This window comes from Molothrus aeneus, chromosome 4 (genome assembly GCF_037042795.1).
Source record: "Molothrus aeneus isolate 106 chromosome 4, BPBGC_Maene_1.0, whole genome shotgun sequence".
Taxonomy (NCBI): domain Eukaryota; kingdom Metazoa; phylum Chordata; class Aves; order Passeriformes; family Icteridae; genus Molothrus; species Molothrus aeneus.
Window position 1 is genome coordinate 43,767,375 of NC_089649.1, and position 18,600 is coordinate 43,785,974.

At 37.9% G+C, this 18,600-nt stretch overlaps 1 protein-coding gene across 1 annotated transcript in view; it reads left to right on the top strand.

The window, feature by feature from the left end:
• MTMR7 (myotubularin related protein 7) overlaps positions 1-18,600 on the top strand; it is a 41,321-nt gene that overhangs the window by 17,241 nt on the left and 5,480 nt on the right. Inside the window, exons 5-11 of the mRNA XM_066548386.1 lie at positions 789-917; positions 3,688-3,822; positions 8,615-8,747; positions 13,436-13,545; positions 15,528-15,653; positions 16,435-16,484; positions 18,108-18,308. Coding sequence (XP_066404483.1) covers positions 789-917; positions 3,688-3,822; positions 8,615-8,747; positions 13,436-13,545; positions 15,528-15,653; positions 16,435-16,484; positions 18,108-18,308 — 884 coding nt within the window. The remainder of the gene's footprint in view (positions 1-788; positions 918-3,687; positions 3,823-8,614; positions 8,748-13,435; positions 13,546-15,527; positions 15,654-16,434; positions 16,485-18,107; positions 18,309-18,600) is intronic.

Sequence of the window (18,600 nt, forward strand, 5' to 3'; positions counted from 1 at the left end):
TTGACTCAGAAAATAATTTTTTCCTGACCATCCTTAGTGCTTTAGTCATCTCAGAAAGTCAAAGGGAGATACTGAATATCCTTCTGACCCCAGTCAGAATGCTACAGACAATATCAGGAAAAGGGGGTAAAAACAGGATTCCATCTGTGGTGTCACTTGTCTTCAGAGGTAATTTGGGGCTTTTTTTGCAGGCTTATCAGGTTCCTCTCAGAAGTGGCAGGCATTGTCAGGGCTTTTGGTAGCCTTATTTCATGTAGCTTAATTTCTTGTCAACATGTCCCTATTTTTGTCCTTTTTTTATTATAAAATTTTCTGAAAAATTGGGCTCTATTATTATAGAGCCAAATTGGCTCTATTATTATTTGGCTATATTATTATAGCCTTCCCATTATTGTCCCCTCCTAGCAGAGTATTTGAGAACTTCACCCACTCCCATCCTTACTCCCAAATTCTGCTACAGAGGATACTGCAGATATAAATGCAACCTTGGTAAATAATAAATCCTTTCTGGGGCGAATGTGTGTTAAACCTGTCTGTTCTCAACAAGACATGAATTAACACTTGGAAATACATCCCTTCAACCCTTTTGCTTCAGTTTTTCCATCTGTAAGTTAGGATTAACACTTTCCAGCTTCAAAATAGTGTTTTGAGGAACAGCAGTGATATGTATACAATAATAACAGACTATTCCCTGAGGTTTGAGTTCCTTGGTATATTGGTTTTTGCTGTGGAAATGGCTAATGCTACTTGTACTTTGCAGACCAAACAAACAGAGTTTCCTTTCACAGGTCTGTGACTCCTATCCTACAGAAGTCTATGTACCAAAGTCTGCAACTGCACACATCATAGTGGGGAGTTCCAAATTTCGCAGCCGAAGGCGTTTCCCAGCTCTTTCCTACTACTGCAAGGGGAACAATGTAAGTGTGAATTTCTAACCTCAAAGTGTTTGCTTACTTTGGCCTTGGCCTCATAATTCTTCTAGTAAGGTTTTACAAGACAAAATCGGTGCTTATTTAATTAAAAAATATATTAGTGTAGGCTGGTTAGTGTGATTAGTTCATTAATAGACATTTAATGCAGACATTTAAACCCAGTTTCATCATCCAGCTAACACAAAAAATAGGTGATCCCTGTATCACAAGGAAGTGGAATAGTACAAGAGGCCCTGAGACACGGGTGGCAAAGCAGCAAAGGCCAGTAGCAGGCAGCTTAGTAGCTGATTGGGAGGAGAACAGAGCAATTTTGCATCTGGTAGCCTGAGAGCAAGTTGAGGAAGTCAAGAAAGTCAGAAATTATGCTTGCATCAGTTAGAGAATCAGGAGCAGCTTTTCAAGAAAAGATCTGTGAAAAGACACAGAAAGGATGGATATAACAGCTACTAAATTTTGGCTGAGCAGTGTGTTGTGGTTTTGCTGAAGAGATTCTCCTTGTCTGCAAGTGAGGAGTTCCACCTTCCCCTCTCCATAGCAAAGGGGCAAGGAACTGCTTCACTTGTCTATAACCATTTGGGAAAAAAACCCTGTACCTAGACTACTTCTATTTCTGTTTCTGGCAGCTGAGGTGAGAAAGGAGATCCTTGGACTGAAGAATCCCCAAACTGGGTGTTTTTACATTTGTGTTCCAGCCCCTTAGGGACTGCCTTAGCTCAGCTGTCATTACCAGTTTGGAGAATGGTGTCCCCTTTGTACTCTCAAAGGATCTGTGTGACTTCAATCCAGAGTGGCACTGAGAGGTCTTCCCTAGAGTTGGGGAGTGGTCAAGACCTTCCAAGAGACAGAGCTAGTCTGGGCTTACAGGGTTTCTGTAGCATTTGCCACACATGCTGGGACATATTTCTGCAGAATGTCACAAGCAGAAATCATAAGCTACAATTTGCATGGAAGTCTTGCCTTTACAGCAGCCCTTATAATAGTTTTAAGCTTCAGAAAAAAGGAATGAGACATTATTTTTACTCCTTTACCCTGTATTTCATCAGAGCATTGCTTCCATAAAGATCAGTGAATTTTACAATGAAGTGGAGAATAGGAAGATTTAAATAGTAAATACAATCTCTGCATAAATTAAATACTTTAAAAACATTTTTTTCATGTTAAATTTTTCAGAGTTAATCACTTTGCATGATCAACTATGTCCAAATATAGATATCTAGGATTCAAAACACTTGGACATTTCCAAACCTCAGTGAAAGAAAAGATTTCAGGGTTAGGTAGATTACCATTAATATACAGTAATTCATCTTGGAAGAGTTCCATGTTTCAGCCTGAATGGTTTCCCTGCTGTGGTTGAAGTTCGGGTTAATGTTCAAAGTACCAGGATCTGAAGTATTGTGTTTACTCCTGGAACCTTTATAGTTTAAAGAGCTAGGAAATGCAATTTTGGAGGAAATACCTCCTTGTGAGTTTGGAGGTTGCCAGTAAATAGAGTAATGGGCAGGAAAGGGGTAAGATTTATCAGCAGTTGGGAAGAGCCTGCTGCGTGCAGAGGAGACAAGTACCACACATTCAGTCCTTCATAGACAGAACTTTCACACAGCTCCTTCATCCTGACAAATTCAGTGGTGATGTGACACCTCTGCATCTTACACAGTCTGTGTGAATATGATAAGATCAAAGTCTGGAACTATCTGTTCAGTTATGCAGTAGCATGTAATAAATCACTGGAATATGTGCTGATCAGAAGACTAAACTCTAAATAACAAGATCCCGTTTGAAAAACCATTAATAAAGTATGAACAGGGTCTCACACAATTCTGGGTTTCCCTCTTAAAGACCCACACTTTACTGAGTAACTACTGATAGTTCAAAGATGTGACTTAAAAAAGCATGTCCTTTCTCACAGTAATAAATAATCTGCAGGATAGCCAACAGAGGTTGTGACCTTCAGTAGGCAGAATCTCTTCATGCTTGTGTTCAGTGCTTAGAAAGTGTGCATATTATCCCCTTGCCTTCTATAAATCTAGCTGTCCTCTGCCTAGCAAAAATAAAAATCTCCCTGCCCACCTATTTCCCATTTTGTTTCTTCTTTCCTGGTTTCATCTGGAATGAAGGTGATCTTGATGGATCTGTGGAGAAACTCTCTTGCCTCCTTCAGTAGCCCAGCTTAATACAAGTGCTCCAGGAGTGAGGCTGCCTGACCCACTTCTTATGCAGTGAGGTCTTTGTCCTAAGGCAGTGCTAAAAATACCCCATCATTGGTGATCTGGTTGCATGTCATACATTTTTGTTTCCTGGACTCATGCTGTCAGGCTGTTTAGTAAAGCAGGCACCGGTGTAGGTTGGCTGTAATCAGTCTGGTACCTGTGTGAGTACAAAAGGACCTATTCTTTATGTTATATCAATGTTCTCATGATTTCAAGGCTGTACTCATCCTCAAGATATCCCCTTTCTGGAGTTATTCCACATTAGGGAAATACAATACTTAAAATAGCTTAAAATTCAGATTCAAGATTAGACTTGGGCCAATGAGGTTGTATTGTTTAATGCTTCTTTGCCTTTAAAAAAATAATGTATTTATTAACATGTAATTAAAAATAATGCATTTATTAATTTTACCATTCTGCCTTTCTCATGTAATTATTGTACATTTATGCAGACATTTAATGATCTGGTTTTGTAAATGCTTCTGGATGCTAAATAATATCTACTTTATAATTCTGTAAGGTTTTTTTGTTTGTCTTCATTTCTGCAGGCCTCCATATGTAGAAGCAGCCAGCCTTTATCTGGCTTTAGTGCTCGATGCCTTGAAGATGAGCAGATGCTCCAGGCCATCAGAAAAGCCAATCCAGGCAGTGATTTCATCTATGTTGTTGACACTCGGCCCAAAGTAAGTACATTACATTTCTTGCACATGGCAAGACTGAGTCTGGGCTGGATCCATTAGGGAACCTGACCTGAACACAACCTGAGGGGCTGACCAAGTCACTTCTGATCTTAGTTGCACCTGTCTAACTCCACAGATACATGAGGATTTATCAGGGGAATCTTAATTAGGAACTTGAACACATTATTACCTCTGGGAGAATTTTCTCCTTTACACTGAACCTTTCCCTTTTCTTAGCAAAATGTCAAGACACAGGAAAGTAAGTAATGTGTAGTTGTGACTGTTTACACACACAAAGGAGCTATCAAGTAAGTATATTTCTGATGAGGAATTGTTTGTAATGTTGCAAACCTCTGACTGCTTATACTATAATTCTCCATGAATGATTTCTCCTGGAAGTGAGAAAATTCCAATGACCCCTGCAATAAGGCTAAAGAAAGACAAGTCACTGAGATCACAGGAATGGAAAAGACCTTTAAATATCTCCAGCACTTTGGTGGTTTTGAGAGATAATCTGAAATATGATAAAAAGTGACATCAGATACCATATCTATAATTGAATAAAAACCTCTGGACAAGAAAAAAGCTCTAGAAAAAATTATGGTATGGAGAAATATAGAAACTCAATAATAATGTAGAAGAGGTTGGAAGCTAAGAAATCTGTGTGTCAAAATTGTCATGCTAGCAAACAGCTCAAGGTGATAAAGACTAGTTAGGCTTCAGTATCTGGAGGTGAGAGTAGGGATATGTTCTTTCTAATACTATCAGCAACTTTCCTCTTGAAGTTACCAAAGTCTCTGAAGAACAGAAACTAAAGAGGCAAACCTCCACAGAATCCCTTGTAGGTATAGGATTATCTATAGCATGGGAAAAAGAAAAAAAAAGGAGAATAAATGTTTGAGGAAAAGGAAGAAGGACGCTATTTCATTATCCTGATATCAGAAGACAGAGGGGCAAGGGCAAGGTGAGTAAAACTGAGAACCATGAGAAATGGAGTGAGGAAGGGCAAACCTGGCAGAGCTGGAGCAGGCACAAGGAACCTGCATGGCTGGTGACTGAAGGCATGAGCATTGGTGGGAAGGTGCTGTGAGTGCTCACAGCTCTAATGGGAGGCAATGAGGGCCTTGGCATGTCTCATAACCCAAGTCACACCGAGGGCTGTGTAATCTGGTAACTACTTTTACCTTCGGTTCCCCCTGTTTTGTTGGGAAGACAAGGATGCTACCAGCTTACTTGTGGTCCTGAAGCAAGTGAACTGGGATGAGCACTAGGAAAGGATTGGTACCATTGTGTTCAGAAAGGGCATTAGACATGAAGTACAGACCTAGCTGCCTAAATAATGATTGTTTTACAGTTTTCTATGTGTAATAATAGTTATAGCTTGTTTCCTGTCTGATGGTATTGCTACTCTTCCCTATTTAAGGCAGTTGGTTTATTGCTAATGACTTACTGACTTGATTATTAATAATGTTTTACCAGGTAGTACCAGGAAGGAGCCATCCTTTAATTTTTTTTTTCTGGTAAATTACTTTGAGACACCTTCTGTGTGCAGTGAAAAAAGCCCAAACTTTGTGGAGGGTGTGGAGAGACTGAATTAGGCTCACTTAGCCATGAATGCCAGCATATTTCCAGCAATGCTGGCTTCTTCAGGAGCTAGTCAGGAGATGAAGACTGTTTTCACTTAACTGTTTTGTAAAAAAAAAAAGGTTTTTATCTAAATAAATGTGTATACCAGATTCCTACCACTCTCTGTGCAGCAAAAATAGACAGATCTACAAAGCTCCTGTGATGCCAGATGCCAAAGACAGCCTTGTTACAATTTTGCACCTGAAAATGCATTTATAAATGTAGAGCATATAGCATTGGATAGGTATCAGTGGAAGTGCTTCCTGGCATTCCTCAGGGAACCTTTAACAAATGTAAAGATAAGATATCCAGTCTGGTGGAAGGCTTTCCATTCCATTCCATTTTAACTGTAGGCAGTTAAAAAGCTGTTTGCCTCACTTCTCATAAGAACCAGCCTCTTATAAATATCATGAATGTTGATGGATCCTTCAATTCAGTATTCCCAAGTGCTCTTCCTTCATTGCAATTGATAATTTTCAAAACAAAAGATTTGTCTGTGGAAGAAAGCTTTGCTTCCACTTCATTTGAGTATATCAGGATCACCAAATACAAATTTACTTAAGCCACTGTCATTTCTCTATGTAATCACAGAAGAAGCTAATGTAGACTTAGTGTTTATGACAAAACACATTATAACAAGACTGGATTTGGTTATCCTCCAGATTACAGAAAATGCCAGGAAATCTTGCAAGGGAGGGTTTCTACCTTTACAGGCTGTATCCTCATATTCACTGAGATTAATCAAGGACATGCACAATTTAGATAGCTTCACAACCACTACTTTAAGAGCAGCAGATGGAATTTTGGTAGATGATGTGGAAAACTTGTTAGTAAATATTGTGGCAGCTGCAAAGTTTGGCAACTGACAGTATTTAAAATAAATGAGTGTTAGAAAGCCTTGCAAATTTAACCTTATATTTATTTACTTTCAAAGAGTGCCATTTCAGATTGCCCTTTAAGAAAGGATATTTGTGATAAGATTGCTCTGCTGCAGGAACAGTTAATGGTATTTATGTGCTGAGTACTGGGTTAAGTTAGAGCATAGATGTTTTTCATTTAGGTTTCAGGGGTTTGTTGAGGCTGAGACTCATCTGTACAGATCTTTCTTCCTGAAGCTATAGGCTGCTGCAGAGAGAGATTGCCTCATTTTGTTTATACAAGAACACTGATGTCAACTTCAAAAGAGAAAGATTAGGATTCAGCAGATAATTTATATCTTTGTAGCAAGTCACGCAGAGGACTCTGTCCTTAGCTGACATGCTGTTCACAGGCTGTATGTTTTTTTTATTGTCCATTGATAGGCAAAACATCAGCAGACTGCTGGTGATAGACAAGAATGGAGTTTCTTTGTTCCTGCTCTTTCCTGAATTGCATACTACAAGTTAAAAGAAATTTTGCCCAAGATTTTTATAAATCAAAAATGTTGGATTTTTGCCCAGGTTCCTATCCAGAGTGTAGTTCCTTCTGTTGTGTCATGAAATTCATGCAATGCTTCAATTCCTAATGGTGGTCCACAAATGTAGCTTTTTAGCTCTTTCCTTTGAAAGTTAAGATATCAGGTTTGGTCCTTGGAAACCTCTTTTGACATATAATGTCAAAAAGCTGGGCTCGTTCATCTTGGTTTGAGGAAAGACAGCATCAGACAATCAATCCTCAATTGTGTGTGTTGGCTCCAAATTAAAATTGAATATTGGGAGTATGTGTTTTTGGGTTGGAAGAGGTCAGAAAAGGAGACATTCTTGTATATCCCATGATGCCATTAGCTAAGCACTGAAATATATTATTGTGACTTTCAGATGTGACCACAGAAGCAGTGAATCAATAGTACTGCCTGCACTATTGGGAAATAAACTGGAGACGGAGTTATCTGCACAGCCTCTTGTCCCCTAGGCAATGCCTAAGAGAGACTTTTTTTACTCTTTCATGAGCATTGGCTCTCACTGAAATGGAGATAAGTCACTTTTTGTCCAATTGATGCCCAATGAAGTATAAATCCTTTATTATTTATTCCTTAAATCTTTCCTGAGCAGAAGCTGTTAGTTGTGCTTGGAGGCATGGAGGTTCTGCCACTTGAGCTGCTTTGTCACTCTCAGAGCCTTCATATTTCTTGGGAACTTGTAAGACCCCCAGCACTACAGCATGAATTTCACAGAAAAGCATAGACTTTATGCAAAAAGATATTTTTTTTCCATTGCACAGCGAGATTTTGCTAAAGGAAATTTAGAAAAAAGTAGATAGATACTTAATAAAAGAATAATTTAGTTTAAAAGACTTATATAAAAAAAGTAGGAGTACATAATTCATTTTTATCAGCTTTAGTTTTCAGCCCAAATATCAAAATTTGGCATAAGGAGCTTGGCAGATAGTTTTCCTTCCCACTCAAGAGTTCTAACAGGATGGAAAATAAACATAAACCACAGCCTTAATTTTGTGCTTGAGAAAACTGAACTAAAGAAGTATTTAGTCACTTTCCCATGCCAGGAAGCAAGTAACAGATTTGGAGACAAAACTTCAACTTCCAGCTGAAAGTATTTTTGCCAAAGCACAGCAACTCCTTTGATAGCTGTGCATTGCAGGTGGAAATTTTTGTGGTAATGTTGTCAATTCAAATATTTTGTAGTCTTACCAAATTACTATAAAATAAGGAAAAACGACTCCAGCCCCCTGTTCATTACTGCAAGCTTCAAAGAAGTAAGCTGTATCAGCTTCTGGATGGTTTGAGCAGTAATTTACAGTAAATTGGGCGACACTAGAGTGCGCACAGGCTCTGAGCCAGTGGCATGGCAGATGAGACACTGCCACCTCCTGGGTTCTGCTGGCAAACATGATGCTGATCCAACATAAAACCAAAACTGCCCTTTAAATCAAAACCTTTATGCTCCTGCAGGGGAATCCTGCCTAAGCCATGAGGGTTTTGTTTTTAATCTCACTAATGAAGTTTCACTCAAAGGGTATGAATGAAGTAGGGACATCAGAGACTCAGCAGCCCAGCGCCCTGCAATAGGCTGTGAACAGATCCCCGATTCAGAGCCCCTTGTGTTGACATTGTGGCAAATGCTTCCTATTTGTGACTGGCTTAAACTGCTCTGATTTATTGCTGTTGACCGCAAGGTTTGTTTTGAAAAGATTCTGCTACTGATTTTCACCCAATTTTCCCTATGTTTTTCAGCTCAATGCAATGGCAAACAGAGCAGCAGGGAAGGGATATGAAAATGAAGACAACTACTCCAACATCAAGTTTCAATTCATAGGCATTGAGAACATCCATGTTATGAGAAATAGTCTGCAGAAGATGCTTGAAGGTAATATTCATTGGGAACTTTATTGGGAACTAGAGGAAAAGAATTGATCCTTCTGTCAAAGAAGTCAGAATAATTGCTCTGTAATCAGCAGCAGTGAAAAATAGTATGGAAAGCAATCTTTATCTATTGCAGCTGCATGCAGCTGCCTGCTGGCTAATGGGGCTTGTGCAATGGAGCATCATGGCAAATACTGGTTGGTGATTTCTTAATTGTGAAAAGACCTTGTTTCCTGGCTGAAATCCAGATATTTTAATGACAAAATTAATTTTAATTCTGTACACCTTACTGCTAGTCTGTCTTTTTTTGAAATTTACATTTTGATGGTGAAATAAAAAAATCCCTTATTGCTGACTTCGAGGCTAGTGGAAAATACCAGCTGATTTTTTTTAAAGCTCAGAAAAACTATGGTGGGATTTTCATATAAGGTAGTTGAGCATTTTAGACTGTGAATTTTAACAGAAACTTATTCATGCCCTGCATAGAACATATCCCATCAGGTCTAGTAATGAAATTTACAGACAATGAATGTAACAATTCATCATCTTCAATATCCCATGGAAATTATTACCATTTGCTTTATAAATAGTTAGCAGTATTTAAACCAGCAAAGCTGTTCTGCCATTTCTTATTTGCAGTACATAACTGTTTAGAGGTCATCTGGGAAAAGAGCAGGGATAAATAAGCCATCCTTGATTTTTAACAAACAAATAGGAAATAGTGCTCACTCCACCATGTGTCCATATTTACTTCATGTACATCAACAACAACTTCCATCAGCTCCCAGATCAGCTTCGTTTATCTTACTCTTGACTTGATGCTCTGCCCATGCTCTTTTACTCTTCATCTGTCTCCCACTGAGTGCATGCAAATGTAAATTTGAAATCTAAGAAGGGCTTAAATTTTCCATTATAGGGAAGCCGTGCTCTATTTTCACATTAGAGCATTTTATGGAAACCAGCATTAAGTGGGATGCAGGTAGAACATCTATTCATGAGAGTTTTCTTGGTCTAAGGAAAACAGTGGTGGGGAAAACAGATTTTTTGTTCACTAGGAAGTCTTGTTTGGCTAGGAGATAGGCTGGGTGAGTAAACAGGTCCCTTTATTTGTTCAACTCAGAACTATCAATGTTAAAATAGTAAACAACCAGTCTGGCTGCACGGGCAGTACTGTGTATAATTTTTGAGCCAGAAGTTCATGAGACTGGTCCATGGCCCAAACTTGCATGTAACAAGGTAACCTGAAATGCATTTAACACTTCAGGCTGCTTGGAGGGCACAAATTCTTAGCATCTATTTTCAAGTAAGCTATATGGTTAAAACATCTGCTTTTTTTACTGGGTTTTATATTTGCTGTGTTGAAATCTCTCATGTAGCAACTTGACTGATAAGATTAGAAATCAGAGAAGTTAAGGACTTTTTAAAAGAAAAATCTTATGACTTTTAGTGTACTAGGGCTTTCCTCATGGAAGATGCTAGGTAGTTTTTTATCTTTTTCCATTTGCATGTGTCTCTTAATCTGTTTTTCTGGTGATCTTTTATCTGACTTGAGCATACAAAGAGACCTAGAACCAAAAAGGCTGTCGAGGATGATAAAACACATTTAATATGGCTTTAAATTTTTATCAATTAATACCTCAATAATATATAATTATCAATTAGTGATGTATTATCAATATCAATAAAAAAGATGTAAATAATTAAAAGAATACATAAATAAAATAGCAATATCACTGTACCTGTGTGAATCTCAAGTAAAGCATCATACTACTCTTTACAGAATGGGTCTGCTGCTCATGATCTGTGGTAAGACTTTATAAGGTGCATAAAACCTTTGAAAAGACAAATGGGACTGATGAAAACTGATTTTAGTTTAATGTGAGCTGTATTGTTGCTTAGAAGTATACAGCATGAAAGAGGACATCAAGATATACTTGGCCAGATGTGTTGCTGAAATACAAGGCCAGTTTCATTCAATTTACTGGTGCTAAGCAGAAGTGAAGAACAAGAGGATCTTCACATGCCAGACTGCAGATTATTTGCAATATACAATTTTAAATAACTTCCAATGCTAAGAAAATTTGAAAAAAAAATTAGTATTCAGTTTTCCATTAGAAAATGCACTTATATTAGGAATGTATTCACTTAATTATTCATTATTTTGGGGGGCGGGGGGCAAAGGTGAGGAAATACATTTATACTTATAAAAATATCAATATTTTATTTTAGTAGCTGAAAAATTTTTCAGCTTTGTGATTTTACTAACTTTATTTCAAGCCAATTTATCTTATTTTAACATATATTTACCCTAGTAAAATGTTGATTTTTGGCTAATTATACCAGCATTATAAAATTATCAAATTTTTAGAATAAGTTTTTTCTCAGAATATGCAAAAAATTTTGAGATTTGATGGTCCTATGGAAGTGAAATGCATTTCAACATGATGGAATTTCCTTTCAAAAAAAGTATAGTATGGATTTTTATTTTTCTCCATTTACAGATGGGTCTATGTGAAGAACCTTGAAATATTTTGATCCTGTATGCAAACTTCCTTGAAACAATTTTTAACATTAGAATGACATTACACAGGGACTTTTCCTGCTAAAGATCCCAGGTCTGCCTGAGGCTGCTGTTGGCACTTGGGATGGGGTGGGCTGTGCTGCACACCCAGGGCCAGCTGAGACCTGACTCCCGTGTGTTGTGCACTGAGGTGATGGCCCCACGTGCTCCCTGTCTGTATTTAAACAGCAAATATGAGCTTCTCCTCCCCTCAGACCAGGAGCAGCACTTGCTGATGTAGGAGCAGCCCCCTGGTCCTTGGACTTCTGGGACCGATCAGGCAGTGAGAAACCCAGTGGGTTTGGCCCACAGTAACCCTTCCTCTGCTTGTGGCTGTCCTGCCAGGAATGGGGGACTAGCCCAGCACACCCCTCTGGTGCTTCTGCTGGTGGGAGAGGCAGTTTCCAACATGTGCCCTTTATCTTCCTCCCATTCTGAGACTTGGGTGCATTGCTGGAATTCCCAGAGCTCTGCCTCTTGGCTCTTGATTTTCCTGTGCATGAAGCAGGCCATATTTCTCAAAGATTTTAGTACCTTTTCTGATGAGATGGAAATGCCCTTTCCCTTTAGGATAACTGAATTCATAATTGAACTCAGTATTAGGGTCCAGATCAGTTGCCAAAGTCATGTGAAATATACAGTGTATGCATTTAGGACAGTATGAACTTTGCACAGTGAAGTGGTCAGCAAATATTGACCCCAATTTCGGAGTGGGAATGAGCAAAGCACTGTTTCAGCCTTACCTTGGGCTTTTGTAAATAGAGACAGCAGCTTCAGCCAGTATTCAGCCACTAATTGGTCATGCTTCCATCTGCACAGAAACATTAATCATGTGAAAAGCTGTTTGCTTTCAGTGCTGCTATCTCTGCATCTTTAAAAATATCCTCCAAAAATTACTTTTAAAATAACCATCTGGAAGGGGCCTTACATATAAACATTGCAAGACTTTGTATGGACACATTAGGCCATTTTGCCTCTGAACTAAATGGAGTTAGGACAATCAGATAGTTCAGATATGGTATATACTCTGTCTTTGGCTTGTAAAATTAAATTTCAATTACACTGAAGGAAAATAAAGCTATTGGCCAGGGGCCATAATGGCCATAAATAAAGGAGTCTTTTAAGATTTCCAGACCACAAGAGACTTACTAAGACATTAGTAATTGACAGATCATACATTAACTCAGTAAAAGCCATGGTATTTTTCACTGTACTCTGAAAATTAATTTCACTGGCTAATATATTTTTTCTTTAAAAGACAGTATAACTCTACATGGATCAAAATAAAGATGTAGTCTTTTTATGGGGTGATTTTAGCATCTTAGTATTGAAAATAGATTGCAGCAAATTTCATTCAGTATGTGTTCTGCTGGATTGAGGTACCTTATTTAAATTCTGATTGGTTTTTTTCTTCTGATACCACAAACTCCATTATTAAAAAATAGATACTTGGATTCAGCAGAATAGGAACTTAGAGTAAAAACTGGGCAATTTTTTTCCTTCAAATGTGGCATAGAGTTTGGAAGATTTTCAGGAAAATATTTTCCTTGATGGATTATGTCTTGTCTTCACCATCAGAATACTTTTTGACTCCAAGTGAAGCTTTAATAAGCTTTAATTCAGGGATGGAGAATTGTAGAGTGAACCACTTTAACTCAAGCACCTTCATCTGTGGTGGTGCTGGGAGTAGGAGGCAGGGGAACCACTTAGGTGTCTGTCTGCTGTCCAACAGCAGAAATCAAATGCTTTCTGTTTCCAAGCCCTCATCATCAAACACATGAAATCCTCCCAGGGGTTTGAAAACTTCACTCCCAACACAGTCTTGGAAAATACATGCTTCAGGGAAGAATGGATTTGGATTTGTTTGCAATAGGCTTTATGACAACTTCTCTTTTTAAATTAAATCAATATATTGGGTGAAATTTGACCCAGCCCCATTTCTCAAATACATGTGTTTCTCAAAGGTTAAATTTGGCAGAGATGTTCAAAACATGAGCATTCTTTTCAAAAGATGCATGTTTTACACAGTGGATATCTGAAGAAGAGGTAACTCTGAGGCTGAACAGTCAATGAAGCTTAAGGGACTCTAACTACTATTCATTTATGCATTTAAAATGTATCTTATTTTGCAGTTTGTGAGCTGAAATCACCTTCAATGAGTGACTTTCTGTGGGGCCTAGAAAATTCTGGCTGGCTGAAGCATATCAAAGCCATTATGGACGCTGGCATTTTTATTGCAAAGGTAAAGTGTGTAAAATGAGAACAAAACTTGGAGTAAGCAGATACAGAAAACGAGGACCAAGTTCTCTGCTTATGAGTAACTTCTGTTATCTCTTCAGTGATGTTATACCTGAAAAAAGCCCATCTTGCAGTGCTTTTTGTATGAGGAGAGATGATTCTTAGGTGCTGTTGTGTTGATGCTTTTCTAAAATAGTAAACAAAATCTTGAGTTCTTTTGTGCTGAAGCCTCTACTAGCCTGTGTCTTGTTGTGGCAGACATTTGAATGTCCTTTACTCCCCAAGAGTGATTGTTACTGTTTCTTTCCCTATTTGCCCTGCCTCCTCCACTGGTTTCTGGGCATTTTCTTTGTGGAAGTGGTAGTTGTAATATATACATATAGCTATATATAATGTACAATAAGTTATATTATACACAATATATAGCTACTGTGTTATCTCCTCTGAGTTATCAGGCAACCAACCAAATTCACCTCTTGAACCAGCTCCTGTGTATTACCATGGCCAAACTTTAGCAACTTCTACTTTTATTTACTTGAAAATTCTTCCAGAAAACAGTTTTGGTTTTAATAAGAAATAATTTCCCCTACTCTCCCCCAAAGTAATGTAGACATTTGTCATCTTCCAGCAGTAGCTTTAATTTTGTTGCCCCCAAACTTGTGCTCTGCCTTTTACTGCTACAATTCTTATTTTTGAGATTACAGTTTCTTATTGGCCATTTTATTCACATGACCTACTGCCCACAACTCTGCAGATAAAAATTCATGGGTTTCTCTCCTCACTAACTGCTTGATTCTCTTGCATTGCTTTTTCCTTCTCGGTAGGCAGCTGTAGTTTCTTACCTGAACAGCAACTGTGCAATAAATACACATATTATTACTCCCAGACCTACTCCTTTTCATTATTTCATAGGAATAAGGTTATTTACATTAGCTTTGCAGTTTTTCCCCAGTGGTTAGTCTTATTATCCTTTGTGCATATGCTTGCTAGCCTAGTGCCTTCTGACATGCATTTTTACCCATTCTTATTTGTACGGTTCTCAGTTCTCTGTTCTTGGTCTTCTGCCCACAGGGGTACTATTTTTGTCTCTTGAGATAAACATAGATAATTTATTATTATTTCTCTTTCCCTATTAAGCCCAAAATTAACATAAATGGTTTTTTTTTCTTCCTCTACAGTATTTTTCCTAACCTACTTTATTTTCTACTTCCTAAATGCAGTTCTCTTTAGAAATGATAAAAGCCAAAACCCTTAGAATTAAAAAAAACAACCACCAACCCTCAAATTCTAAAAATAATACAACACCAGACTCTGGAGAACTCAGTACAATTTCTTCTTTATGTGTTTATGTATAAAATGGAATCCTCTCTCCCCAATTATTACATTAAAGATACTGATAAAATCTTGCTTATTAGATGTGGAATTTTCCTACTACCACAGACTTCCCCAGAAGCCTTTACAGCATGTCACCAGTGCAATGCAGTGTGCTGCAATGATGTCCAGGCTAGTGATGGCATTGGAAGCAGACATTGCCTTTAATGACATTACCATCAAGATGAAAAATAAGGAGCCATATTGCAAGTATGGCTATGCTTTTAGTGGCATGTAAGTGGCATGAGATATGTTGGAGCATCTGAATCTGTTGTAGGTAGTTGTCTGCTCTGACAGATTGGTGTATTTTAACTGAAACAAATCCCACATCTTCCTGTAGTGGAGCATAAACAGGTAATTCTCAACCACCATATTGCATGGCCTGGGGTGAATTAGAACGTTTCAAATTTATAATGTTTCAAATTTATAACGTTTCATTTGATTTTCAAATGAGACAAATAACTTTATTTAAGAACTCTGTGGTAGAGTAAAAAATGAATGAGCTTTCAAAGTTTCCAAATGAATACTTTCCCTATGGCTCTTGTCTCACTTTTTCTCTCTTGCCATTGTCTTCCTCCCTGCTTGTGAACTTTCTGACTTTTTCTGTATCCTTAGGCTGTGGCTGAGGAAGGTGTGAGTGTGCTTGTTCACTGCTCTGATGGCTGGGATAGGACAGCCCAGGTTTGCTCTGTAGCAAGCCTTCTATTGGATCCATATTACAGAACTATGAAGGGATTCATGGTAAGCGGGTTCTCACAAAGTAAATGAAGTAGTATGGCATCACTTCAGATGAATGTCTTTGTTTAAATAGGAAACAAACTGTCCATAAATATACCCTTTTGTTTTGTTTTGTTTCTCTTAAGTAAGAGGGAAGGCTTCTATATGTTCATGTTATAGTCTCCCAATTTCTCTATGAAACGTTATTCAAGGTGGGGATCAGTTGGTCACCTATGTTTGTTGTTTTGGTTTTTTTTTTTCCTAATCTTCACTGAGAAACTTTCTCATAGCCCAGAGAGCATTTGTGAAAGCAAGAATTTGTAGTCATTTGAAATGAACATTTTAATTTTGAGTGTCAGAAGTAAGCCTTTTCTAGACATTAGATTGCAATGAGCAGCTATATTGGAAAATCTGCTCCTTTCGCAGGTCAATCAGCAGTAGTAAAGCATCTAGAAGTGGGTATCAAGTTACTGGTCACATGTTAAAAAGATGTTTGAGACATTTATAAGTTCCATTTTAGAAAGCAATGAAACAAGATGTTTGAAGTTGTGCTGAAATACTGGCACTGTCTCTGCATCCATGAAGAGTTTCCCTGAGCTGGCAAGCAGTGCTCATTATTTTTCTGCCAGTTCTGAAAATTACTTAGTATTCTAATATTGCTTGCTTACATTGTTCTTGCTTGCCACTTTTCTGATAATTCTAAGAATTAACTGGGATTCCAACACTTCTTGTTTACACCACCCTGCTGCCTGCTTCAACATGTCAGCTCCACTCCACAACATTGAATGCAATATTCTCATTTCAGGTGTTAATTGAGAAAGACTGGGTTTCCTTTGGCCACAAATTTAACCACAGGTAAGGCAGTGCTAAGGTTTTCCTCTCTATATATGTATATGTTTATGTAGTCTGTATCTGCTGCCATTCCAGTTCTTCTTTGTTGCTGCCTTATAAAACACAGCAACAGAATGCCCCAGGAAACTGTCATACTCTTTTCTCCAACTATGAGATTTAGCTGCCTGGAAAAGTCAGAGTGAAATATTTCTATATATGCACTGCTAAGGGGAGTCCTGCTGTGAGCACTGAGAGGTCCATGTGAGTATTTGTGTGTGTATTTTGCTTGCAAAACACCTTTGGGCTCCAGCAGATCTCCTCTGAGTGCCAAGGCCCCTCACATAAGTCCCTGTTCAAAGGGGCTTCTACATCTTCCAAGGCAGTACTTAATCTTAGGCATGTCTGTGACTTACCTATTACATAATATATACTCTTCCTGTTATAGTCTGTTCTAAAAAACCAGCAAGATCTGCTCAGAAATGTCAGGCAAAGTGGGTAATTTATTTGAACAAGTTATTTTGAACATCAATCCAATGTAAATGCTATAATGTAATGAAAAATGTTTGAAGACTTAATATATTTAAACATGGGTACATTTTCACCTTTTCTTTCTTTCATGACTTTACTTCTATTTTCTTTAAAAATTAAAAATGCAATTTTTATATTGGGGATCAATTACATTATATTGCTTGATTTGAATATAAATTTGTTATAGTTTAAAAAACCAACAAAGTTCAGAAAATCTGAGCATCTTCACAGCACCTGTGAAATTCCATAGGAATTAATACAGTTCATATGATACTGTCAGTTGGTTTTGATTATCAGTGGCACAAGGTATTATGAAATGCAATAACCACTGATAGCTTTGGTTGGCTGTTCACTATTGCTGTATTTTCTTTGATGGTAATAGAAGTTTCAATTTTAGATATTTATAAAATTCTTCTCTCTTGGCATATGTAAATATAAATGCACATACACCCCCCAACCTCCCTCCCCCGAGAATAATTGATTGAAAATGCTTCTTCCTATTATATAGACTAACAAAATACCTTTTATTTCTATGTGTATTTTATTTTCAGTCTCCTTTTCTTCATTGCAAGTGGTTCCAAGAGGCATTTTTATACACAGAAAGTTTCATGTTCACTTGACAGTCACAGCAGCATGTAAACATTTCCCACTTCCTAGAAATTTCACCAAGAGAGGGCAGCTTTAACCTGTTTTCTGCTGATGTTATAATGAGAGCAGATAGCTCTCCTGCTCAGTTTTCTCGTTTGGGGAATAATCTACTATTAAGAAACTGTCTTTAGGCACACTTTTGTCATTAAGTCATTTCAGCCATTCTTCTGATAACTTATGTTACCAGGGTACAATATATACTGATAGCATTAAAACATGGCTATGCAGCAGCCAGCTTTTTGTAGCTGTAATATAACAAGACAACCAATTAAAGAGGCTTTTTTGTTTGCAATTCTGCCTCCATTCTACTTCATGATTCTTGCAATATTTTTAAAAGTAAAAATATAGTAATACTTGAGATTTTAGAAATGAATGCCTAGGATGTACCTTGCACACTAAAGTGGGGGTTAGTTAATTCAGTTTTCTTACAGGAATTCAGGTTATAATTGGATGTATCTTGTCTTGTTTCAGGTATGGCAATTTGGATGGAGATCCAAAGGAGATATCACCTGTTATTGACCAGTTCATTGAATGTGTTTGGCAGCTAATGGAACAGTTTCCTTGTGCCTTTGAATTCAATGAAAGATTCCTCATCCACATACAGCATCATATCTATTCTTGCCAGTTTGGAAATTTCCTGTGTAACAGCCAGAAGGAGAGAAGAGAGCTGAAGTATGAAAATGCTTCCTTTAATAGCATATTTATGCATGGGGTTCTGTGGCTGGTGGTGTATTGAGCAGTCAGACATTCTCCAGTTTGCATGCATGTGTTTCATAAGGCACAAGGTGTGTGTCTTCTGGCAACACAGATTAATACCAAAAAAAGTTGATCCTCTGCAGTGTAGCTGTGCTGGGAGCATAATCCATGGTGTGTGTGACAGGGATTAGTGAAAATTGACGAGAGCATTATGCCTTCAGCCATGTGGGCCTGCCTTAACTGCAGCCCTGACTAAATACAAGGCAAG